Raw genomic sequence first — 25473 nt, 5'->3', positions numbered from 1 at the left:
GTTCTTTACAAATGATTCATGATGGAGCTGCATTTACTTTTTAGGAAAACAATAAAATACTGAAATCCGCAAAAGTCCAAGTTATCTTCTTTGATGCAATATTCAAAAAGCACCGTTACAGGAGTCCTGATGAGTAACAGGAAACTCTTTCAGAACACAGAGGATGGGAGTTAGGTATGATATTTTTATCGGAAGAGGGCTGAGCTATAGATGTTAATTGTTATTAACACTTCCAGTAAGCATCTCAAAAGAAGCATAAAACTTAGAAAAGGAAAAACAGATGAAGTGAACAAAATTGTCAAGCAGGTGGCATTTTAAGTACCAGGTATCTCTTGGAAAATAATGCAACTTACATCACTTCACTTGAATCCGAAGCCTGGATTTATATTTCAGCAAACCTCCCATTGAATCTTTGAGATGAGAGTTTTTTTCCCAGAGGGATTAGTGTACCAAGTTTTTCCTCTAGTGTCTTTATTAACAAATACTCAAGTCTTCCTTAATTAAAATCACAGAATCTTTTTTTTTTAATGTTCACCTATTTTGAGAGAGAGCACGTGAGCAGGGGAGGGGCAGAGAGGGATTCAGAGACAGAATCCAGAGCAAGCTCCACACTCGGCACGGAGCCCCACTCGGGGCTTGATCACGTCACCGCAAGATCCTGACCTGAGCTGATATGAAGAGTCAGATGCTTCACTGACTGAAGCACCCAGGCACCTCCAAATCACACAATCCTAGAACTAAGTCTTGGAGACTGTATTCAACCACTTCATTTAGATATGAGGCCCAGAGAGGTACAGTGCTGACAGGATGAGATTTCCACAGATGGAAAAAGTAGAGAAGTAAGACAGTACATGTCAGTGTTTCAATTATCTAGTACCCATAAGCGCATGCCCTCAATTCACACAGAACCACCACAAGCCTAGGAGAATGAAGAGACTCTACCTTAAAAAAAAACAAGGAAAGACAAACTTAGATAATAAAAGCCAAGTTCTGCACATGCTGAATAGCTCAACAATAAGCAATCATCCAAAATAATGAGACATAAACCTTAGAAGAGAGTATCACTGTGCTAAACCAAAACAGAAAGGCGCCCTTGCAGGCCTGGGCATTGAAACTCAATGGGGGTCCCAAATTATAGCCATGCCCTGAAACAATACCTGCCTTGAAGAATCATTCATATTCCAAATAAAGGCAGTCCAATCAAACGTCAATAGCTTTTTAACCAAGATTTATAGGAATTAAAGATTATTTCAAACCCCAAGTCTGCCAGTGAATTACAGTGGGTTAGCAGAGATGTTCAACTGATACAGAAAAAGCATTTGACAAAATCGCACGTCCATCCATGATAAAATCCCTTGGCAAGTTAGGAACGGACAGCATTTATATCAACCTGATAAAGAACATAACCAAGAAACTTACATATAAAATCAACCATAATGGTGAAAGACTGAATGTCTTCCCTCCAAGACTGGGAACAAGGCAAGAATGTCTGCTCTCACCACTTCTAGTCAACATACTATTGGAAGCAGAGACATTCCAGTAAGAAGAGAAAGAAATAAAAAGGCATTGCAGGAACGCCTGGCTGACTCAGTAGAGCATGCAACTCTTAATCTCAGGGTTGTGAGTTTGAGCCCCATGTTGGGGGGTAGAGTTTACTTAATAAAAAAAATTAAGTCATTGAAGATTACATGATTGTCCATGTTGAAAATCCCAAGGAATCTTTAAAAAAAAAACAAAAACAAAAAACTCTTGAAACTTAGAAGTGAGTTCAGCAAGGCTGGATGGTACAAAATGAGCACTAAGCCAAGAGTTCTTAGACTTGACACCAAAAGCATGATCCACAAAAAGAAAAACCGATAAATTGGACTTCATCAAAACTAGAAGCTTTTGCTCCATGAGAGCCCGTGTAAAAAGGATCATAAAAAGCAATCTACAGACTAGGAGAAAATATTTGCAAAACATATATCCAACTAAGGACTAGAATATATAAAGAATTCTCAAGACTCAACAGTAAAACAAATCCAATTTTTAAAACTAGGCAAAAGACATGAATAGCTCACTGAAGAGGATGTACAGATGGCAAATAACCGTAGAAAAAGGTGTTCAACATCATAAGGCACCAGGGACATGTAAATTAAAACCATAACGAAACATCACTACACACTACCAGAATGGCTAAAATAATAAATAGTGACAACACCAAATGCTGGCAAGTATGGAGGGAAAATGCATAACTCATCCATTGCTGGTAGGAATATAAGAAGGTACTGGCACTTTGGAAAACAGCCTGACAGTTTCATAGAAAACTAAACGTGCAACTACCATACGGCTCAGCAATGACGCTACTGGGCATTTGTCCCAGAGAAAGGAAAATTTGTGTTTACACAAAAACCTGTACACAAAGACTGTAGCAGGGTGTGGTGGGGGTTTTTTGAGGGGTGGCTATAGCCAAAACCTGGACTCAGTCCAAATGCCCTTTAATGGGTGAATGTCTAAACAAACTGTGGAAAATCCATACCATGGAATCCTACCCAGCAATAGAAAGGAACAAACTATGGATACACACAACCTGGAGGAAACTCAAGGGAATAATGCTGATGGCGGGGGGGGGGGGGGCAGAGCCAATGCCAAAAGGTTACACACTGTCTGATTCCATCTGATTCCATTTATTAACATTTTTGAAATGACAAACTTTTAGAAATGGTGGACAGATGAGGGGTTTTCAAGGGTTAGGGAGGTGGGGAGCAGAGGGAAGTGGGGAGAAAGGCAGGCGAGAAGTGGGTGTGTTTCTAAAGGGCAACAGGAGGGATCCCTGCAGTATTGAAAGTGTTCCCTGCCTTGACTGTGGTGCTAGATGCACAAATCAACACAGGGGATAGAATTATGTAGAACTTAATACACGCAAATGGGTACAAGTATTAAACTAGAGAAATCTGAATACGGTTAGCGAGTTGTATCGACATCCATATTCTGGTCGTTATGCTATAGCTTTGTAAAAGGTTACTCTTGGGGAAAACAGAGCAAATTGTACAAGGGATCTCCAGCTGCATGTGACTCTACAGGTATCTCAATTGAAAAAAAAAAAAAAAAGGCAAATGCAAAAGCCCACACCGTGCAGGTAGTTGAGTGATAACTGAAGGTCCATTCCTACTGGAAGGACCACAGAAGCCATGGAGTCTGGCCTCCATCTTTGAAGGGCTTGCAAACATGTTTTGCCACATTCATTCTGTTTCCACTTGTGAACAAGTGATCATTTGCACAAATGATTTGCATGAGCTTTGGTATTTCTGTATTAAAGTGGGGATAATCCACGCTAATTCACAGGGGCCTGTGGGCTTAATTGCCATTTGCTCCTTCACTCTAGACAAAATTGTATTATTGTAATCATTGGGAGCTAGAGAACAGAGGTATAGAGTAGCTGAATATTTATGAGGCATTTTGTTGCAGGTGTACCTGCCAACAGAATATTAAGTAGAACATTTGCTAAGGTACCAAATTCTGCTTATGATTTGGGTATATCACCTCATATTAAATCTTTGTGGTTTTCTAGCCTACCTATTGCATCTGGCTTTTTCTTCCAATCACGACCTTTGGAAATATAATTCAGAATGTGTTTATTAGATTTGTGAGAGATAATAGTGACCAGAAACTGCTACAGACAGATCTGCCCATGGGGCAGAAGAAATACAAAACGAGCATCTTTAAGATGATGACAAAGATATACATGTTTCAAAATGGTGTCTCTATTCAGTTTCCAGGAAAGGACATGAAAAATGAATCCTGAGACAGGGAGAGAGACAGGTGAAACCTTCTATCTCTGAATCTATAGGAGAACGTCACCCTGTGCAGGGGAATACAAATCAGGAAGTTCAAGGAAACTACAAACAGCCTCTGCTTACCTTTCGTGATAAAAAACGAGGATAGCCCAGAGACTTGATATACAAGGGCCAAACCAAATTGCCTTTTAGCTAGTAGAACCCATCGCTATGGAACCTTTCCTATCAGAGCTGATAATTGCTTAGCGGGCTTAATAGTGGGCCAAACAGGGGCGCCTGGGTGGCGCAGTCGGTTAAGCGTCCGACTTCAGCCAGGTCACGATCTCGCGGTCCGTGAGTTCGAGCCCCGCGTCGGGCTCTGGGCTGATGGCTCAGAGCCTGGAGCCTGTTTCCGATTCTGTGTCTCCCTCTCTCTCTGCCCCTCTCCCGTTCATGCTCTGTCTCTCTCTGTCCCCAAAAAAATAAATAAACGTTGAAAAAAAAAATTTAAAAAAAAAAAATAGTGGGCCAAACAAAGGCCTCAGAAAGTGCATGAATGATATACTCAATCTCTGCATATTCTAAGAATGGTTAGTTCATAGTAATTCTAAAGCAGCTGGAGCATTAGATCTCTTAATAAACCTGAGCAAATCAATAGCTCCACCGATACAGGGGCTCTGAGTTTCGATACACTGCAGCTTTCCCGGGATGGGCTTGGTTCATGTTATTCCACTCTTTTCCAAGGGGATTTCTCAACTCCATAACCAGGGGCTCATTTCATCTGAGCGCCTTTGGGAAGACTCTTCGTCTTCGTACATTCACAACTCAGAACAAATCCTTTGCCGGATCATGTGTCTGAGCTAAGATTAGGCAATTATTTTTTTTTTTAATTTTTTTAATGTTTTTATTTATTTTTGAGACAGAGAGAGACAGATTATGAACAGGGGAGGGGCAGAGAGAGAGAGGGAGACACAGAATCCGAACCAGGCTCCAGGCTCTGAGCTGTCAGCACAGAGCCCGACGCGGGCCTCGAACTCACGGGCTGTGAGATCATGACCTGAGCCGAAGTCGGACGCCCAACCGACTGAGCCACCCAGGCGCCCCATAAGATTAGGCAATTATACTCAACATAACCTGGAGAGGAAATTCAGGTTGTGCTCAGTCCCTAATGGTCACCTCAAGAAATTCCTGTCACCAACCATTCCTTTTTAAAACACTGTAGACTTTGTCACAGCTGAAACCTGGAAATAACTTCAAAGTCCTTCAAAGAGAGGTCGTCGAATAAATTATAGGAGACCCTTACTCTCTCATACTAACCCACACCCTCCTCCCAAATAATCAGGCAGCTCTATGTTCTGTATTTTCTGATATGGGAATGCCTCCAAAATATATGATTAAATGGATTTTTAAAACAGATACGAAGACTATGCACATAATGATGATCCCAACTGTGAAAAAGAAAAACAAAGACTATTTACAGGTAAACCAAGCTTTACATTGTGTCTGCAAGGATACATAAGACATTGTTAACATTCATCACTTTCAGGGAGAGGCACTTAAGGCAAGAGGTTGACGAGAAAGGAGGCTTTTACTTTTTTTTTTTTAATTTATTTTTTTTTAATTTTTTTTTAACGTTTATTTATTTTTGGGACAGAGAGAGACAGAGCATGAACGGGGGAGGGGCAGAGAGAGAGGAAGCAGGCTCCAGGCTCTGAGCCATCAGCCCAGAGGGAGGCTTTTACTTTTAATTTATGTCCTTACTCATTGTTTGAATTTTTACCAGTGTATCTATTGCTTTTACTTTAAAAAATAAATCCATCTTTTAAAAAAATTTTGTGGGAATGCAAGCTGGTGCAGCCACTCTGGAAAACAGTATGAAGGTGCCTCACAAAACTAAAAATAGAACTACCCTACGACCCAGCGATTGCACTACTAGGCATTTATCCACGGGATACAGGTGTGCTGTCTCAAAGGGACACATGCGCCCCCATGTTTATAGCAGCACTATCAACAATGGCCAAAGTATGGAAAGAGCCCAAATGTCCATCAATGGATGAATGGATACAGAAAATGTGGTATATATATACAATGGAGTATTACTCGGCAGTCAAAGGGAAGGAAATCTTGCCGTTTGCAACTATGTGGATGGAACTGGAGGGTATTGTGCTGAGTGAAGTCAGTCAGTCAGAGAAAGACGGAGATCATATGACTTCACTCATATGAGGACTTTGGGAGACAGGGAAGATGGGCATAAGGGAAGGGAAGCAAAAATGATATGGGGACAGGGAGGGGGACAAAACAGAGGAGACTCATAGATGTGGAGAGCAAACTGGGGGTTGCTGGAGGGGTTGTGGGAGGGGGAATGGGCTAAATGGGTCAGGGGCACTAAGGAATCTACTCCTGAAATCATTGTGGCACTAGATGCTAACTAATTTGGATGTAAATTTTTTTTTTTTTGGATGTAAACTTTAAAAAATAAAAAATAAAATGAAAAAATAAAAAAAAATTTTTGCTGCTTAATAAAAAAATAAAATAAAATAGAAATAAAAATTAAAAATTTTTGTAATGTTTATTTCTTTTTGAGAGAGACAAAACACGAGTGGCGGAGGGGCAGAGAGAGAGGGAGACACAGAATCCGAAGCAGCCTCCAGGCTCTGCACTGTCAGCACAGAGCCCGACGCGGGGCTCGAACTCACTGACTATGAGATCATGACCTCAGCCGAAGCCGAACGCCCAACCGACTGAGCCACCCAGGCGCCCCAAAAGAAACCCATCTTAATGAATAGTTAAATTAATAAAATAGCTAGTAAAAATGGTAAATCAATTTAAATTGCTAAAGCTTATGTTCTTTTCCCTTGCAATTCTACTCTTACTAATGTGCCCTATGAAATTGCTAGCCCACGTATACCTAGATGTACGTACAAGGAAATTTATTACAGCATTATTTGTAACTGCAAAAAATTGGAAGCAACTTAAATGTCCATCAGTAGTGAGTTAAATAAATCATAGTACATCTATACAATGGATAAATGCAGCCCTAAAAACAGATGAGGTTGATCTAAATGTACTGATACATCCATGATAATATTAAGTTAAAATACATCAAATGATAAAATAATATGTATGTACGCATATATTATTTTTGGTTTTTTTTTGAAAACAAAACACACACGCACAAGCACACATTATTAATCTATAGAAAAAAATCTAAAAGAATAGATACCTCTGTGGGGAGGGTGTGGAGTAGGTTTTACTTTATATTCATGTACTTTGTCTTGTTTGAGTTTATATTATAGTAAACTCCATATAATAAACAACCATAATGTATTGCATTTGTAATTTTTTTAAGTTTTTCTTTGTTTTCTTTTTCTTTTTTTTTTTTTTTTTTTTTTGAGAGAGAGAGGGCTCAAGTGAGTGAGGGGCATAGAGAGGGAGAGAGAGAATCCCACAAGGGGTAGAGAGAGGGAGGGAGAGAGAGGGTTGGCGGGGGAGAGAGAAGTGGGGCTCACCCAAAGTGGGCTTGAACTCACAAACTGAGATCATGACCTAAGCTGAAGTCAGACGCTTAACCGGCTAAGCCACCCAGGCACCCCTATTTTTTCTTCTTCGAAGTAGGCTCCATGCCCAACGTGGGGATTGAACTCACAACCCTGAGATCAAGAGTCACATGCTCTACCAACTGAGCCAGCCAGGCACCACCTGCATTTGTAATTTCTAAAACCGAAGAAAAGATGCTTAAAAACAACTCCAAAATTAAGTTACTAATGACTGGCAACTTGCTGTTGTTATTATTTATCACTGTGTTGTCTAAATATTCCAGAGACATCTCCAACTATAGTGAATACTTGCTTATTAAGTCCAGGTAGGGTTCGTGGTTTTCAGGAAATGTTCCCCAAAAGCCTTGTTCTCATGAATATATAAATATATACATATATAATTTATGTGTCAATAGATTTATTGAGATTTGTAACCTAGCAATGTGCTCATTAAAATTTATTTGTTAAAGGTCATCATCCTTCTATGGACCATAAATACCAGTTTATTAGGCAAAAGCTGAAGCTAGGCATGTTGTAATCACTCCTATTTATTCATGTAATTGCCCCCTTTTCCCCATATGTCATGTGGCCAGGACGGAGGTAGAAATTCTGTGGTGTTACAGCTCCTTCTGTGGTGAGCTGCCGCCAGTAGCCGAATTGCCCCAGGTGGGTTATTAGCACCAGCAAATCCCTTCAAAAGAAGCTTGTAAAACAGTGGTCATAATCTTTTGGGGGCCACAGACCCCTAGACATAGGCCTGCACGGTGCGGGGGTGAAAGAACACGAGCTTTGCAACAGGACAAATCTTTGCTCACATCTCAGCTCCGCTAATTTAATTGGTGACATCAAGCAACTTACTTAACCTCTTTGAGCCTCTCTTTCCTCATCTGTAACATGCCTGGTACAGGGAAAGAACTTTGTAAAATGTAGCAATTTATCAAAATACTTTTGAATATGATGGAAACTATAGACTTCGTCCTCAGGAAAAAAGAATCCATCTTGCATTTTTAGTATGTTGCATGCAGTTTCAAGGGCTTTGCCCACCCATCGAGGCCATTCTGGACCTCTGGACCCCTGGTCTAAGGTTTAGAAAGAATATTTGAAGAAACCTGAATAGTAGAAATAATCTTTTCTACTCCTTTTGCTGGTTGTCATTTCAGATTGTGTCTTCTTTTCCTTTTTGTTGTGTTGGATTATTTGTGTATTATGCCTATCGGGACTCAATCAGACCAAGAAGATAGATTGTACATTAAAGAGTGTACAACAGAGCAAAGTAAATGGGGGTTGTCTAGCACTTTAACGCATCAGTTAGATTTAGCAATTTACCAGCAAAGTGGTAGAAAAGGTCATGGCAATTCACTAGCCAGATTAGGTTTTCAAAAACCACTCCTGAGCATACGGATTTAATAGAGCCATACTTCCGGTTCTTTAGATCAAAGATAAAGTTACTTTAAACTGCTTTGGGTGAGCTGTTCAGGCTTAACCTGCTAGTCCTTAGCTCCTTTTTGTAATCAGAGCCAGCTAGGACTATTCTCTTTTATTTCCAAGGCTTCAGAAAAGAGAAAAACCAAATGCCTTCAGGTAGTCACCCAAAGGAATAGCATTCCTGTTCCTTTGCTTTAGTCTGATCTCCAAGAAACACAGAAACCCTCTGGAATGCGCCTCTGCCATTAATTCAAACAGTACCCAGACCACTGGTGAAAACATATCTATATAATCTGTGAGAGCCTATTAAGCATGGGTCTAGCCCTCGTTCCCTTGATACCTCTCCCCCAAATCCATAAGAATCGTCAATAAAACCTAAAAATGAGTGAACATTTCAGGAAATGAGGAAAAAAAAAATCCCATCTGGATGTTGTTATCACTGACTTTACCCACACTCAGGACCTGCTACTGCTGAGGGTGGAAAAGATTGGATTTGAGGGGAGAATGGGGTTGTACAGAGAAAAGCAACCCTATATTTTCTCATTGAAATTGGAAAGAAGGAGAAAAATAACATGCGTCATTCCAAAAAGCCAGTTTTCTTACAAGAACTCCATCCCAAACAGTTCTCTAACATCATCATTGCTCACAAGAGAAAAATGAATTGGTTTATAAATCCCATTGCTTGCTAAAAAGGACCCAGGACTCCTTGGTAAAATGGCTGATTCTTGAGCTTAGCAGAAAAAGTACAAGATGAGCCTATAACATCCTGTTGTGCTGAAACTAAGGAAATACTCAAAAAAAAAAAAAAAAAAAAAAAGCTGGGAACATGTCAAAAGGACACAAGAGCCAGATGGAAGGACTCCCACTGGCCAAAAGAGGGCCAATTTGAACATCAAAATAGATGATAGCAACAGATTGTAACCCATCGAATAAGGGAAGAATCCATGAGTTCGTGTTGGTATAAACACATAAACAACGGAAGGAATATATAAGTAAATGTGGAAGAAGAAAACACTCTCCCTTACAATAAAATACGAACTAATACATGCTGAAAAACAATGGAGTTTTAAAAATCATCACTTTGCAACCAAGTCACTGAGGCAAGAATCATCAATAGATGTAAAACTACTGGGTGAAAGTTTGATAATAATGGGATGTTTACATAGCCTCCAGATATTCCCCCCGGAAATTAGTTAATTACAAGGGGGAAAATAGGAACTGCCCAGTGGAGAAATCTAGAATCATTGTCAGAATCAAATGATCATCGCCAGTAATGGGAAAAATTGGCATCATGAAAGACAGGAAAGGACTAAGGATCTGTTCCAGATTCATCTAACGAGACGTGGTAACTAACTGCAATGCATGATCTTGAATTGGATCCTGGACCAAGCAAAAAATAGCTATAAGAGAAATTAGTAGGATAATTGGTTAAATTTGAATATGGAGTATGAATTAGATATTCGTGCTGTATCGGTGTTCCACAAAGAGAATGTCCTCATTCTAAAGAAGTACACACTGAGATATTTTGAGACATTTAGGGGTAATGAGGCATTATGTCCGCAACTTACTCTCAAATGATTAAGAAACAGTGTGTGTGCGTGTGTGCGTGCGTGTGTGTGTGTGTGTGTGTGTGTGTGTGTGTGTGTGAATGGAGGAAGAAAGAGAAGGAAAAAGAAGAATAAAACATGGGGAAAATATAACAGTGAATGTGGGTAAAGAACATATTGAAGTTCTCTGTCCTGTTGTAATTTTTCTGCAAGCTTGAAATCATATCAAAATAAAACACACACAAAAAAGGAAAGAAAATAGTATTTGTCCTACATTAAAAAAAAAAAAAAAGATGACAAAATGGTGGCAACCGTGGGCCCCTCTGAAGAAAACAGAGCCTTGGCCAAGAGTGGGTCATCCAGAGCAGCAAGCAGACGACTGCATCAGCACAACCCTTGCCTAGGAGGACAATTCAGAAGTTACTCACAGCAGCGCAGTCTCATGTCAACAGTTGGGATGATCTTGTTGATGAGCCAAACATCTTCTTCCCAACTAACTACGTTTCCACCCAAACACTTCATAAAGTCCTCATTTTCCAGGACGTGGTCCCAGAGTTGAAAGTAGTACAAGCTGCCAGCGAAGCCAGGCAGTGGGCTTTTAACCTGGCTGTCCCAGTTCTTGAGAAAATGTCCTAGAATCAGAGTCCCATTAGGTGTCAGGCTTTGTGGTTGGTCCATCACTACCAGTATCCTTTCTGTGTTCAGGAAGAGCTCTAATCTGCCCTTGACACCATCCCATATCAAGCAGATTGTATGCCACTGAAACGGAGGCAGTTGGTAACGGATATAAAAAGTCCTCCCCAAGTTGGACAGTATTAGCTGCTGATGGTCTCCTGCAAGTCCAAGGTCTATGTCTTCTCTGCCCAGGAAGGTGTTATTAGTAATGTAGGAGAAGGCCATCCAATCGCTTGATTTGTCATCCACGAATACCAGGTCAATGCATGCTGTGAATCGACTGAGTTCAGGAACCGTGTTGGTCAGGCTCACGTACGCGTCAGCTCTTCCATAAAAATCCAGTCTTTTTCCTTTCAGTGAAAGTGCATCTGTCCAAATGTGGGGGTGGGGGAAAGAGAAAGCAAATGAAATTTCAGTAACAAAAATTCAATTTTATCATCTTTGGCCACATAGTCATATCCAGGTTCCACAATACCATTATGAGTCAATACTGCTGCAAAACAGCCCAAATAATGGAGATACACAAATCATCTCTGTTTGACATTGGCATGTGACATTTTTTGGCAGAAGAGTTTCTTCCTAATTATATTTTGCCTGCGCTAATATGAAAAGTCAGATTAGTGTTCCCAGAGCACACACCAGCTGGACATTTCGGGGAGGCAGCTAGAAGTATGTAAGTAGTTGGCAGGGAAGAGGCCAAAGAAAAGGCAGCTTGGACTTAAAATTTGCTGCACATAATCTTCGCTCGTGTAATCAAAAGATAGCTATTTCCATCTACCTAACTGCCTTATTATATTCATGGTGCAACAGCAATTTATTTCTCCAATGCTTTTTCCTGAGCCAAATTACTTGATTTATTCTGTCTCTGGAGACTGCGTCTCGCCGAAGGCACCGACAGGGGCCCGGAGGGTGACCAGGCGGACAATACCGAGGCTTCAAGGCTTCTGTCTGCACTCAGAAATAAGATAAATGGCACTGCCTTGAATGTACCCCAATTCCCCCCTTCCAGCTCCTCACCAAGGGAGCTGCGCATCTTTAAGAGGTTCCAGGGGGCCATGGACCCAGTTACCACTGGCTCTGGAGTCAACGAGCCTGGGTTGGAATCTCAGCTCTGACATTCATCAGCTGTGTAACTTTGGACATGTACCTTAACCTCCCCATGCCTCAACGTTTGCCTCAATAAAATGGGGAGTCAGGGCCCCAGTATGCAGGCACAACTCGGGCCCACCACTCACATTATAATCTACACCAGATAATACCCCTATCTAGTGACCTTACAAGCTTGAAGATTAAGTGAGATGATGCATGCCAAGCCCTCTCAAACATTGCTGAAGAACATGGCCATCGGTACAGTCATTTCGTGGTCGATCTGGCAATATCTATGAAAATTTAAACTTGAGCATGCCCTTTGCTTCACAGGAAGCCATTGGTGAATGGTGACAGTATCAGCGTTACAAACCTCACACCCCAGGCCGCGAGGCAAATATCTGAGAATTGGCAAATATCAACCTAATTCCAGCCCCAGCACGGTACCTGACACACCAAAAAGAGCTTTATGACAGAACAGAATTCCAACCTCTCTCTGCATTAGGGAATGTGACACTGGGACCGCCACTCTACAACTGACAGTGTCCTGCCAGAACAGCACACTACAAAGGCTGGCAGGAAGTGACCGCTTCCCTGCTTCTGGAAGATGTCCCCAGATGAAAGCTTCTAGGTATTCTCCAGCCCTACAATATTCTCTCGCCCTCCATTCCTCCACTGATGTCTTTCAAAGGCAAACAAGTACGTGCCTGCCCACACGCACGCATGCGCACACACGTGCACACACACCCCACCCCCCCACCCCCACCCCCGCCTCCCGCCATGTGCCGGAACCCATACCATCCACCTGCCAGTGAGCTATTTCTGAACTGTCCATGGTGGATGAGCAAATGTTTATTTCTATCCCTGGCTTATGTGATTATATTATCTTATCATCTTTCATGTGGCTAATAAATCTAGAGGTCATCCCACAAGGCGATAATCACTATGAAACCCAAATCTCGATTATGGTTGGTTAACTGCTTTTCTGTTCAACCCCCCCAAATGACGTCAAATACAACGTTTAAGAACAGGTTTTATGATGAGCATAAATCTCCAAGGCTCATTTGTCCTTTAAAGGAGAATGTATCATAATCCCATATTATCTACAGGGCCCCTCCTCTCTGCAGTATACTCATATAAAGCCAGTTGCCAAAGGACACAAACATGCAACATAACTACATCAGAAATATAAGAAGATGGCCCCTCGCTATTTTTGAAACACAAGTTACAACAAGGAGATAACCATTTTTACCTTTTGAAATGATAGCACTTTACACTGAGAATAGCCAGCATTGACAAGCTTGTGAGGAAACAAGTCATTTTAATACACTGTCGTGGGAGCACCAATTAGTACGATCTATTTCTTTAAGTTTAGTTATTTTTTAGTAATCTCTACATCCAACGTGGGGCTCCAACTCACAACCCTGAGATCAAGAGTCGCATGTTCCACTGACTGAGCCCGCCAGGCGTCCCAAGCATGTGGCTCTTGATCTTAGGGTTATTTATAAGTTCGAGCAACACATTGGGTACAGAGATTACTTTTAAAAAATTAAATCTTGGGGCGCCTGGGTGGCTCAGTCAGTTAAGCGTCCAGCTTCGGCTCAGGTTATGATCTCACGGTTTGTGAGCTCGAGCCCCGCATCGGGCTCTGTGCTGCCAGCTCAGAGCCTGGAGCCTGCTTCGGATCCTGGGTCTCCCTCTCTCTCTGCCCCCCGCCCCCCCCCCCGCCCCACTCTCGCTCTGTCTTTCTCTGTCTCTCAAAAAATTAATAAACATTAAAAAATTAAAAAAAAATAAAATCTTTAGGGGCACCTGGGTGGCTCAGCTAAGTGTCTGACTTTGGCTGAGGTCATGATCTCATGGTTCACGAGTTCGAGCCCCACATCAGGCTCTCTGCTGTCGGCACAGAACCTGCTTCAGCTCCTCTGCCTCCCTCTCTCTCTGCCCCTCCCTTGCTCATACTTGCTCTCTCTCTCAAAAATAAACAAACATTTTTTTAAAAATCTTTACAAAGAAAAAGAAGGCTCCTGGAGGAGGATCAATGTTTTTTAGCATATTCACAAAGATGTTCAACCGGCACAATAATTCAGTCTTTTTTTTTTTTTTTTTTTTTTTTGTAAACTCTACTCTCAACTTGGGGCTGGAACTCATGATCTGGAGATCAAGAGTTACATAGCTCTGCTGACTGAGCCAGCCAGGCTCCCCAATACAGTCTTTTTTCCTGATGGGCAATTTGCCAATATCTATGAGCACTTTCATTGTGTATAGCTGTGTATATACTTTTGACCCATCAATTCCATTTCTATCAATTTATTCTAGACAAATGTACATGTATACAACAATGCAAGTACCAGGATATTTATTGCGGTATTGTTTGTAATTGAGAAAAAGTAAGAATATTTGTATGTCAGTCCATAAGTGACTAGTTAAGCAACTGTTACCTCTGTATAATGGACAATTAAAGCAAACAAGGTAGATCAATACAATCATGGAGAGATTTCCAAGGCTCCATATTATATGAAATGTGAGTTACATAAGTATAGACAGAATATTATCCTACTGCTTAAAATAAGAGAAAAATATGTGCCTTAGCATAGAAGAAAAGCCAGAAAAACACACACCAAGCAGTTAAGAATGAGTATCTTTAGGTGTGAGATTTAGGGGGACTTTTACTTTTTATGTCACTTATTTCAGTAATATTTGCACTTTTTATTTTTTTGTTTTTAATGTTTACTTTTTATAGAATTTTTCAAAATTTTATTTATTTTTTGATAGAGAGAAAGAGACAGAGCGTGCATGGGGGAGGGGCAGAGAGAGAGAGGGAGACACAGAATCCGAAGCAGGCTCCAGGCTCTGAGCTGTCGGCATAGAGCCTGACATGGGGCTTGAACTCACGAGCCATGAGATCATGACGCTGAAACAACTGAGCCACCCAGGGGCCCCTTAATGTTTATTTATTTATTTATTTATTTATTTATTTATTTATTTATTTATTTATTTTTGAGAGAGAGTGTGTGAGAGAGAGAGGGGCAGAGAGAGAGGGGAACAGAGGAACCGAAGCGGGCTCTGTGCTGTCAGCAGAGAGTCCGATGCGGGGCTCAAACTCACAAATGATGAGATTACGACCTGAGCCAAACTCAGACACTTAATGGACTAAGCCACCGAAGTGCCCCGATATTCGCACTTTTTATACAATCAAGTGTTAAATTTATAATCAGAAAAATAAAGATGGATGGATGGATGGATGGATCGATCGATAGAACCACTTGTAGCCATACTTGAGACTCTGTGTTTCTGGGGGCAGAGGTAAGGTCTACCTGGATATGAGCAGAAGTTGGTGTAATGGAGTCCAAAGAACCAGCTCTGAGTCCTAGGTCTGCCCCTTACTCGCTGCATGAACGTGGACGATTAACGCACGAGAAAGCTTTTAGGACAGTGGCATTTAGTGAGCACCGTATGAATGTTAAATACACCTACGTCACTTCTTTGTGTCTCATTCCTCCATGGTAAGATAGGAATAATAATTACCGTCCTCACAGGGCCATTATGAGAGATGGCGCAGTGGTAAGTGCCATTTAGGTTTTATGTATGAAATGTTTATAAACTGTGAAGCCCCGTGTAAATGTCAGCTGCCATGTTCACCACTGTCATTACTAGAAGTCTCTTTCTTCTCCCAAACCTCTTTTGTACCCTCACACAGGCAAGAGCGTCTGCACGGAGCCCTGCTGCAGCCCCCCGGGCCCCCAGCTGGGGCTCAGAGGGGACCAGGCTGTGCCGAGGCGGGACAAGGGCTTTGCCCTTCTGTTTGGACTGGCGAGCAGCGTTCTCAGCTGGGCCTCTCCAGGGCCTGCTTCAAAGGCCACTTGTGCCTTTGCATATGATTTAACTATCCATTGCAGATGTCTGCTTGGACGCTGCCATCTGTTCCCTGGCAATTTTCAAGCCCAAATTGCATGATTGCTCCCCCGAAGCGTGTTCCCTCTTGATTTGGCTCCTCTGTGTCTCCTCGCCCCTATCCTGTTTCCTTTTATTTTCAATTACATTTATTGTTTTCCTCACTTAAAAGAAAAACCCTGCTTCTTCCATTATAGAAGTGATACTGTGCATGCTTTTTAAAAGAAAAAATGGAAAGCATTAGAAAAGTAAAAAGATGAGAACAAAGTCAGCCAGAGCCCTACCACCCGGAGACAACATGTTGGCAAATTTCCTTTGGCGTTCCTTTTCTTCCGTGCACGAGTTTTGTTTATTTCTACGTGGCTGAGATCATACTGTATGGAAAATTTGGTACCCTGCTTTTCTCACGTAACATGATGACATAAGTATCTCCCATGTTAGGAAAAACTTATGAGCCTCGTTTAAATGGCTCTGTTACAGCCCTGGGAGTGCCAGGCACCATTTTATTTACATTGAGAAAATTCACATACTACAAAATTCACCATATGAATCGTTTTAAAGTGTACAGTTCAGTGGCAGTCAGTACATTCGTGATGGGATATGACCATCACCATTATCTAGTTCTAGAACATCCTCAGCCTCCCAAAAGGAAACCCCATATCCGTCAAGCAGTCAATGACCCTTCCCTCCTCCGTCCTGCTGGCAACCACTAATCTACTTTCTGTCTGTATGGATTTGACTATTCTGGACATTTCATATAAATAGAAACATCCAAGTGACCTTTCTAGTTTCTAGTTTCTTGCACTCCGCATAATGTTTCCAAATCCATCCATGTTTTAGCACGCATCAGTACATCATTATTTTTTTTTTAAGACCTTATTTTTTTTTAAGTAATCTCTACACACAACGTGGGGCTCGAACTCACAACTCCGAGATCAAGAGTCACACGCATTTCCAACCGAACCAGCCAGGCGCCCCAATACATCATTATTCTTGATGGTGGAATGACATTCCACTGTAGGGATATACTACATTTTGTTTACTGACTCATCTGTTAATGGACTTTTGCGTTGTTTCTACCTTTTAACTATTATGAACAGTGCCTCTGTGGACACTCATGTCATTTGTTTTGTGTGAACATGCCTTCGTTGCTTTTGGGTACATATCTAGGATGGGTCATGTAGTAATTCTATGTTTAACTTACTGAGTAACAGCCACTGGTTTCCACAGCAGCCACTTCATATTCCCTCCAGCAGTTTATAAGGGTTCTAATTTCTCTACTTCATCACCAACATTTGCTATTTTCCATTTCTTTAAATTAGTATTATAACCATCACAGAGGGCGTGGAGTGGTGTCTCCCCATGGTTTTGGTTTACATTTCCCTAATGACTAATGACATTGAGCATCTTTTCATGTGCTTGTTGGCCATGTGCATATCTTCTTTGGAGAAATGTCTGTTCAAGCCCTTTGCCCATTTTTAAGTTGTGTCATTTGTCTTTTTTGTTGTTGAATTGTAAGCACTCTTTATATGTTCTATTTTTTTTTTAATTTTTCAATGATTATTTATTATTGAGAAACAGAGAGACACAGAGAATGAGCAGGGGAGGGGTAGAGAGAGGTAGAATCCGAAGCAGGCTCCAGGCTCTGAGCTGTCAGCACAGAGCCCAACGTGGGGCTCGAACTCACAAACTGTCAGATCATGACCTGAGCCGAAGTTTGTCACCCAACCGACTGAGCCACCCAGGCGCCCCTGTTCTATTTTTTAAAAAATGTTTTATTATTTATTTTTGAAAGAGACAGAGCACAACTGGGGAACAGGTAGAGAGACGGGGACAGAGGATCCAAAGCTGACAGCAGTGAGCCCGATGCGGGGGCTCAAACTCACAAACCGCAAGATGACCGGAGCCAAAGTTGGACGCTCAATGGACTGAGTCACCCAGGCGCTCCGATATATATTCTAGATCCTAGGACCTTATGAGATGTGTGACTGGAAAACATTTTCTCCCATTCTCTAGTTTGTTTTCTCAGTTTCTTGATAGTGTCCTTTGATGCATAAATTTTTAATTCAGATGAAATCCAATTTATCCATTTTTTCTTTTCCTGCTTATTCTTTTGTTGTTGTTGTTTATTTATTTTGAGAGAGAGAGAGAGCAGGGGAGGGGCAGAGAGAGAGAGAGAGAGAAAGAATCCCAAGCAGGCTCCGCACCGTCGGCAAGGAGCCTGACACAGGGCTCGAATGTACGAACCATGAGATCACGACCTGAGCTAAAATCAAGCGTCAGATGCTTAACTGACTGAGCCACCCAGGCGCCCCACTGCTCATTCTTTTGGTGTCGGTTCTAAGACTCTATTGCCAAAACCAAGGTCATGAAGATTTCTTCCGTTTTTTATAGTTGTTCTTACGTTTGGTCTTTCATCTACTTTGACTTAATTTTTGTACATGGTGTGAAGAGGGAGTCCAACTTCATTCTTTTTATGTGTTTATATGTATATGTATAAGTTTACATGTCCAGTTGGGCTAGCACCATTTGTTGAAGAGACTACTTTTCCCCATTGAATGCTCTTGGCCCCCTTGTGAAAAATTAACTGACCATACATATATGCATGGGTTTCTTTCTGGACTTTCCATTCTGTGCCATTAACCTATATCTGTTCTGATGCCAATAACATACTGTTTTGATCACCATAACCTTGTAGTAAGTTTTGAAACTGGGATGTGTGAATTCTCCAACTTTGTTCTTTTTCTTTTTTTTTTTTTTTTTTTTTTTTCAACGTTTATTTATTTTTGGGACAGAGAGAGACAGAGCATGAACGGGGGAGGGGCAGAGAGAGAGGGAGACACAGAATCGGAAACAGGCTCCAGGCTCCGAGCCATCAGCCCAGAGCCCGACGCGGGGCTCGAACTCACGGACCGCGAGATCGTGACCTGGCTGAAGTCGGACGCTTAACCGACTGCGCCACCCAGGCGCCCCACTTTGTTCTTTTTCAAGATCGTTTTGGCTATTCAGGGTCCCTTGCAATTCCATATGAATTGCACAATCATCTTTTCCTTATCTGTAAAAAAAAAAAAAAAAAAAAGCCCTTGGATTTTGATAAGATTTGCAATTAATTTGTAGATCTCTCCGGGGAATATTGACATTTTAATATTAAATCCTGTTATCTTTTTTTAAAGTAAGCTGTATGCCCAATAAACCCAAGATCAAGAGTCAAATAGCTCTACTGACTGAGCCAGCCAGGCACCCCAAAATCATGTTACCTTAATATTAAATCCGTGAACGTGGGATCTTTTCCATTTATTTAGGTCTCCTTTAATTTCTTTCAGCAATGTTTGCAGTTGGAATGTAGAAGTCTTTCAACTACTTGATTAAATTTATTCCTAGGTATTTTATTCTTTTTTTTAATTTTTAAAAATGTTTATTTATTTTTTAGAGAGAGAGAGAGAGAAAGACAGAGCGTGAGTGGAGGAGGGGCGGAGAGAGAGAGAGGGAGACACAGAATCTAAAGCAGGCTCCAGGCTCTGAGCTGTCAGCACAGAGCCGGCCGCGGGGCCCGAACCCACAAGCCACAAGATTATGACCTGAGCTGAAGTCGGACACTTAACCGACTGAGCCACCCAGCCGCCCCATAGGTATGTTACTCTTTTATATGCTATTGTAAATGAAATTATTTTTGTAACTTTGTTTCAGATTGTGCCTTACTAGTACATAGAAATACCACTAAATTTTTGTGTGGATCTTGTGTCTTGCAACTTGGCTGAATGTGTTTATTAACTTAAATGTCTTTTTTTTTTTTTTTTTTTTTTTGCAGATTCTGTAGGGCGTTCTATATGTAAGAACATGTAATCATCTGCAAATAGAGATGGTTTTACTTTTTCTTTCCAGTTTGGATGCCTTTTACATCTTTTTCTTGCCCAAGTTCTCTGGCTAGAACTTCCGGTAATGTTGAATACAAGTGGTAAAAGTGGGTATTCTGGTCTTGTTCCTGATCTGAGGGGAAAGTTTTCTGCTTTTCATCATTAAGTATAATGTTTACTGTGGGCCTTAGCTAGATGGTCTTATAAGGTGGAGGAAGTTCCCTTCCATTTCTAGTGTGGCAAGTGTTTTAGTCATGAAAAGGTGTTGGATTTTTGTCAAACTTTTTTCCTGCATCAATTGAGACGATCCTGTGGTTTTCCCCCCTTCAGGCTAGAAATGTGTTGTATTACGTTAATTGATCAATTTTTACATGTTGAACCACCTTTGCATTCATTCGTGGGATAAATTTCACTTGGTCAAGGTATATAATCCTCTCAATATATTGCTGGATTCAGTCTGCTAGTATTTTGTTAAGAATTTTTGGGGGCGCCTGGGTGGCGCAGTCAGTTAAGCGTCCGACTTCAGCCAGGTCACGATCTCGCGGTCCGTGAGTTCGAGCCCCGCGTCGGGCTCTGGGCTGATGGCTCAGAGCCTGGAGCCTGTTTCCGATTCTGTGTCTCCCTCTCTCTCTGCCCCTCCCCCGTTCATGCTCTGTCTCTCTCTGTCCCAAAAATAAATAAACGTTGAAAAAAAAAAAAAAAAGAATTTTTGTGTCTAGGGGAACCTGGCTGGCTCAATGGGTAGAGCATGAGACTCTTAACCTCAGAGTCGTGAGTTAAAGACCCATATTAGATGTAAAGCTTACTTAAAAGAAAAAAAAAAAGAAATTTTCAGGGGCACCTGGCTGGCTCAGTCAGATGAGCATGTGACTTTGGTCTCGGGGTTTGTGGGTTCAAGCCTCATGTTGGATGTAGAGATGACTTAACAATTTTTTAAATCTTTAAAAGAAAGAATTTTGCATCTATACCCATAAGGGATATTGGTCGGTATTTTTCTTTTCTTGTGGTGCCTATGTCTGCCAGCTACCATTTTTTTTAACTCTCTACCAGATTGATAGAGCAAACGATTGTGTCCCAGGTCTGTCTCTGGCAGATCCTGGGGGGGGGGGGGGGGAATAAAACTCTTGCTATAATGATTACTCAGTACGTAATTTTATTTTGCTTTTCGCTAAGTTCCAAAGCTGCTCTGCCTGGTGATGCCATGTTTACACAATTTTGAAGCAGAACTGAATTCACTGAGCATGAAATAACGCCACTTTTTCCCAGAATGCTCCAACTCTTGTATTGGCTGATTTTTCCAGAGTCTTGGCCGTCTACTGCCAGTTTCCAGTGCCCAGCATCATGGCTGGTACATAGTAGGTCCTTTATAGCTATTTTCTGAGAAATGGTTTGCCCACTATTAGGGCACTGAGTTGGAGTCTAATGGATGGCAGATAGAGGGCCGTTCCTTGTGCAAAGGCATCAGAGATGTGAGCGAAGTATCTGACATAGAATGAGAAGTTCTGAACTGTAAAGTTTCCTCTTCCTATCGGACCCCAAAAGTCACAAATACATTCATTTTAAAAGTCACGGAGTAAAAGGCTTAGAATTCTAAGAGACAAGCAATCCAAATGATTCTTTTTCTGCACCACCCCTTAATTTTCTGCAGACAGCATTAAGCAATCATCAGATATATCCTGTGTTTGTTTCCCTGTCCTCTCTAGGCCAAGTTTCTCCTTGAAATGTTAAAGTGTTTCAAAACTTAGGGGCCTGAGATTCTAGATACACTGCCTTGAACCATCTTAGGGGGAGTGGACGAATGAAGCTCATCACAGTCTGGCACCATAGGCATGGCCTGGTCTCTGTTTCTCCCCCGATGAGGTGACCCGCTCTCCTCTATTTTACTCAAGATTTCCAATCCAGAGAGCCTTACTGAGCAGTCGTTTGGGTGCTGTAACAAACTACCACAGACCAGTGGGTCGAACCACAGACATTTATTGTCCCACAGCTCCGGAGGCTACCAGCTGAGATCAAAGTGTCGGCAGCGTCCTTTCCTTCTAAGGGCTCTGAGGGGCAAAACCTGTGCCTTGTCTCTCTGCTAGGTTCTGGTTTGCTGGCAACATTTGGTGTTTTGTGACTTCTTTTGATCTCCCCAACCTCCACCTTTGTCTCCACATGGCCCTCTCCCTGTATGCGTGTCTGTGTGCAAATTTTCTCCTTTTATAAGGACACCAGTCATCTCAGATTAGGGGCCCACCCTACTCCAGTATGACCCCAACTTTACTTAACTAATTACGTTTGCATTGACCCTACTCCCAAATGTGATTACATTCTGAGGTGCTGAGGGAGAGGACCTCAACATATGAATTTGGGGGGGGACACAATTCAATTCATAACACTGCATAAGGCTCAAGGCCCAGCTAACCACCTGGAAATACCTCCTACCAGAAGGGGGAGACAAGGCAGAGCAAATTTTAGGGAAGGGACCCACCAGAGGCATCGGCTGCTTTTATACCCTGGAAAATCTGGCCACCCCGAGGACGGGCATTCCGCAAGGGTACACCATGCCTGCCTCAACTGGGAAATGTCAGCACTCGCTCCTAAAAGCGGAGTGGGCAGACCCTCATTTCCGTAGTATGCGAAACCTATACCTGCACACAGGACCTTCTGGCTCTGAGTATCACAAGCTCTCGCAAATGAATGTTCAGGAGCATGGAAAACTCTTGTAGACCAGGTCTGAGTTCTAGCAGATCCGTGGCTGTCTGAGTTGATCTATGGATAGGTGCTTGATACTGGGGAGCTCCGTTACCCACAACACCATGGTCATCACGTGAACAGCCACAGAGCATGGGAGTTACTGCCTGATACCCACTGCCTACACTTCCCGCTGGTCTTGTGAGTAACCGGCTAACCTGTGGATAAGCCAGATCTGTCAGATGTAAAAGCATCCACCTTTGAGCCTCATTTCTGTCACCAGTCACTAACCACAGAGTTTTCCAACACACCTGCTCTTCCAGGCCACAGGACGCTGACCACATATGGGGCCTGTCAAGAATTCTTCCCAAAATAGGAAGCAGAAGAATCACCCCCACATAGGTAACGTGATTGTTCCTTCAAATTTTGGGTCCAAGGCCCATGTCTTACCCAACAAAATGGATGCCTTTACTCAGAAAGCCAGAAGAACCCTGGAGAATTCATCTACTCAACTATGTATCAGTGCTAGAGTGAACTCATATTCACCTCAGGTCCTTGGCCCTAATCGGCTTACATTCCAGAGAGAGAGGTAGTCGATAAACAAGTAAATATAAGAATCACAAATTAGCGGTGAATCATGGGAATCCACTCCCGAAGCCAAGAGCACACCGTATACTCTGTATGTTAGCTAGTTTGACAACAAATTACATTTAAAAAAGAAAAAAAAAAAATTACAACTTGTGGGGTGCCTGGCTGGCTCAGTCGGTAGAGCTTGTGCTCTTGATCTCGGGGTTGTGAGTTTGAGCCTCATGTTGGGTGTAGAGATTACTTAAAAATAAAATCTTAAAAAAAAAAAAAGAATTACAAATTGTGAAAAGTGCTCTGAAGGACATGAATAAGCTGATGAGTTAGCTAATGGGGATAAGGCGAATGGGAATATCTACATTAGACAGGATAGTTTGGGAAGACCCCTCTGAGAGAAGAGTCGTTTCCACCCAGTTCTAGGAGACTAAAAACAGCCAGGGCTACAAAAATGTGGAGTAAGAGTGACCCAGACATGGGTAATAGCATATACAAAGGCCCTGAAGTAAGACTGTGCTTGACATGTTCAAGGAATAGGAAGGAAGCCAGCACGTCTGGGGTGGAGTGAGAGAGGCAGCATGGTAGGAAAAGAGGCCCAAGAAGCAGTGGGAGACCAGATCACGCAGTGCTTTTTAGGTCTTATTAAAGAATTTGGACTGGGGTACCTGGGTGGCTCCGTTAGTTGAGCATCCAGCTCTTGATCTCAGCTCAGGTCATGATCTCATGGCTCGTGAGTTCGAGCCCCACATCGGGCTCCTCGCTTAACAGAGCGGAGCCTCCTTGGGATTCTCTCTGTCTCCCTCTCCCCCTGCCCCTCCCCTGCTTCTCTCTCTTCCTGTCGCAAAATGAATAAATAAACTTACATAAAAGGATCTGCAGTTTATCTTTAAAAAAGAATTGCGATTGTATTCCAATTGTCATGGAAATGTATTAGCAGGTTTTGAGTAAAAAAAAAAAAAAAAAAAAAAGTGACAAGCTCTGACTTGACACGTTAAAGGATTGCTCTGGCCGTGGTGTGGAGAATGGGCTATAGCAGAGCACGAGTAGAAGCAGGAAGACCAGCGAGGAGTCTATTTCAGGTTTATTCCTCATCTCCTACTCCATTCTGCAACTATTCAGTCCCTGACCTGTCTTCATCCATTCTTGCTGGCTCGGCTCTCAACCCTTAGACCTTAGGACAGACTTGGTTTCTTCTTTTTGACCCTTGGTGTTCTTCTAGGAACATGGCTTTTTTCCACACTCTGGCTCCATCCATTTAGAGCATCTGAGTCTTGTGCCCAGTGTTGCCCTTAGCCCTCTATCCTACAATGACCCTCACAGTTGGGAAGCTGGTGACTCATCCGGAGCCTGAAGGGAACCGAACCTTAGTTATGCCATTGTTTCAAGGACAGAATCCTCCCCCACCCCCCAGGAAGAAAACGATGAGCTTCTCGCCAGTTGAAGAACAATTAGAATTAATTATTTGATAACCTCAAAAAAAAATCATTGTCTTGACCCATGGTTTTGAGACTTAGTCTGGAAAACCTTGTGAATGCTTTAAAATGACTTCTTCAGGTTGAAAATCTGCCTATCCATCATAAGTTCATTGACCAGTGACATTCCTCACAAACTCATTCTCATTTTCCAGGACAACACATTCTTCCACTTTTTCTTTCATGACTACAGTAAAGACTTCCAGATCCCTCTGTTCCTAGATCCCTCTATTTCGTGCCCCGTGACCCCTCAAAAAAAAAAAAAAAAAACCCACGTAGAGTCTGTGTCACATATAGCATCACCAAACAGGAGTTCAAAAATGTGTGATTTCAAGTTGCATTAATTTATTAAATAAAACAAACTTAGTGAATCAGCAAATAGGTACCTAATGCCTAACCTGTGGGTCAAGTCCTATGCTGTATGTTTTGGATAGAGAAATGGAGAAAACAGCTTCTGGCCTTTGAGGAAACAGGCAGAGAAAGATAAATCAACATCTTAGCAGGTAGTCAAGGCCAGGTGACAGAGTCGCCACTGTGCCCCATAGGTCCCATTTCAAGCTTTATTATGAGAAACATGGTTTCCCATCAGGCCAGTCAGTGTTTGTTGTTGATGGTGATGATGATTTGGTGTTTTTCCAGAAGATTAGCACTCAATCTGAGGGCTATTCAAATTAAACCCCAGGTCTATTTCATCAAGAATTGTCACTCACTGGCATGCATGACCTTTTAGCTAAAGACTGATGTGCTAAGTGAACAATGTTATCAGCTGAATTTACTTGATATGGACAAAGTCGCAGCCTTCCAAGACAACGTTTTCCCCGAAAGTCTCCAAATTACCAGCTACTTCAGTTCAATTGTCTTAATCATCTACTCACTGCAGAATAAAAACAAAGACAGAATCTATCTCCAGTCCTGCCACAGAGCCTAGGCAAGGTCTGGGCCACCCCAGAACAGATGCCTGTTTGTCACCGTGG

The 25473-nt window shown here is 42.0% G+C and overlaps 1 protein-coding gene and 1 non-coding gene across 4 annotated transcripts in view; both read right to left on the bottom strand.

The window, feature by feature from the left end:
* Positions 1–7376: 7376 nt before the first annotated feature.
* TRNAK-CUU lies at positions 7377–7449 on the bottom strand. Its single transcript has one exon. It is a non-coding gene; the product is annotated as a tRNA-Lys (tRNA).
* Positions 7377–25473, bottom strand: part of LOC123594977 (adhesion G-protein coupled receptor G4-like) — a 40733-nt gene continuing 22636 nt past the window's right edge. For all 3 annotated transcript variants that reach the window (XM_045472061.1, XM_045472063.1, XM_045472062.1), the window contains one exon: positions 7377–11306. In XM_045472061.1, the coding sequence (XP_045328017.1) occupies positions 10684–11306 (623 nt within the window). In that variant the 3' untranslated portion in view covers positions 7377–10683. The remainder of the gene's footprint in view (positions 11307–25473) is intronic.

The sequence above is a fragment of the Leopardus geoffroyi genome, chromosome X (assembly GCF_018350155.1).
Source record: "Leopardus geoffroyi isolate Oge1 chromosome X, O.geoffroyi_Oge1_pat1.0, whole genome shotgun sequence".
Lineage (NCBI taxonomy): Eukaryota > Metazoa > Chordata > Mammalia > Carnivora > Felidae > Leopardus > Leopardus geoffroyi.
This window is presented reverse-complemented; position numbering and strand designations above follow the sequence as displayed.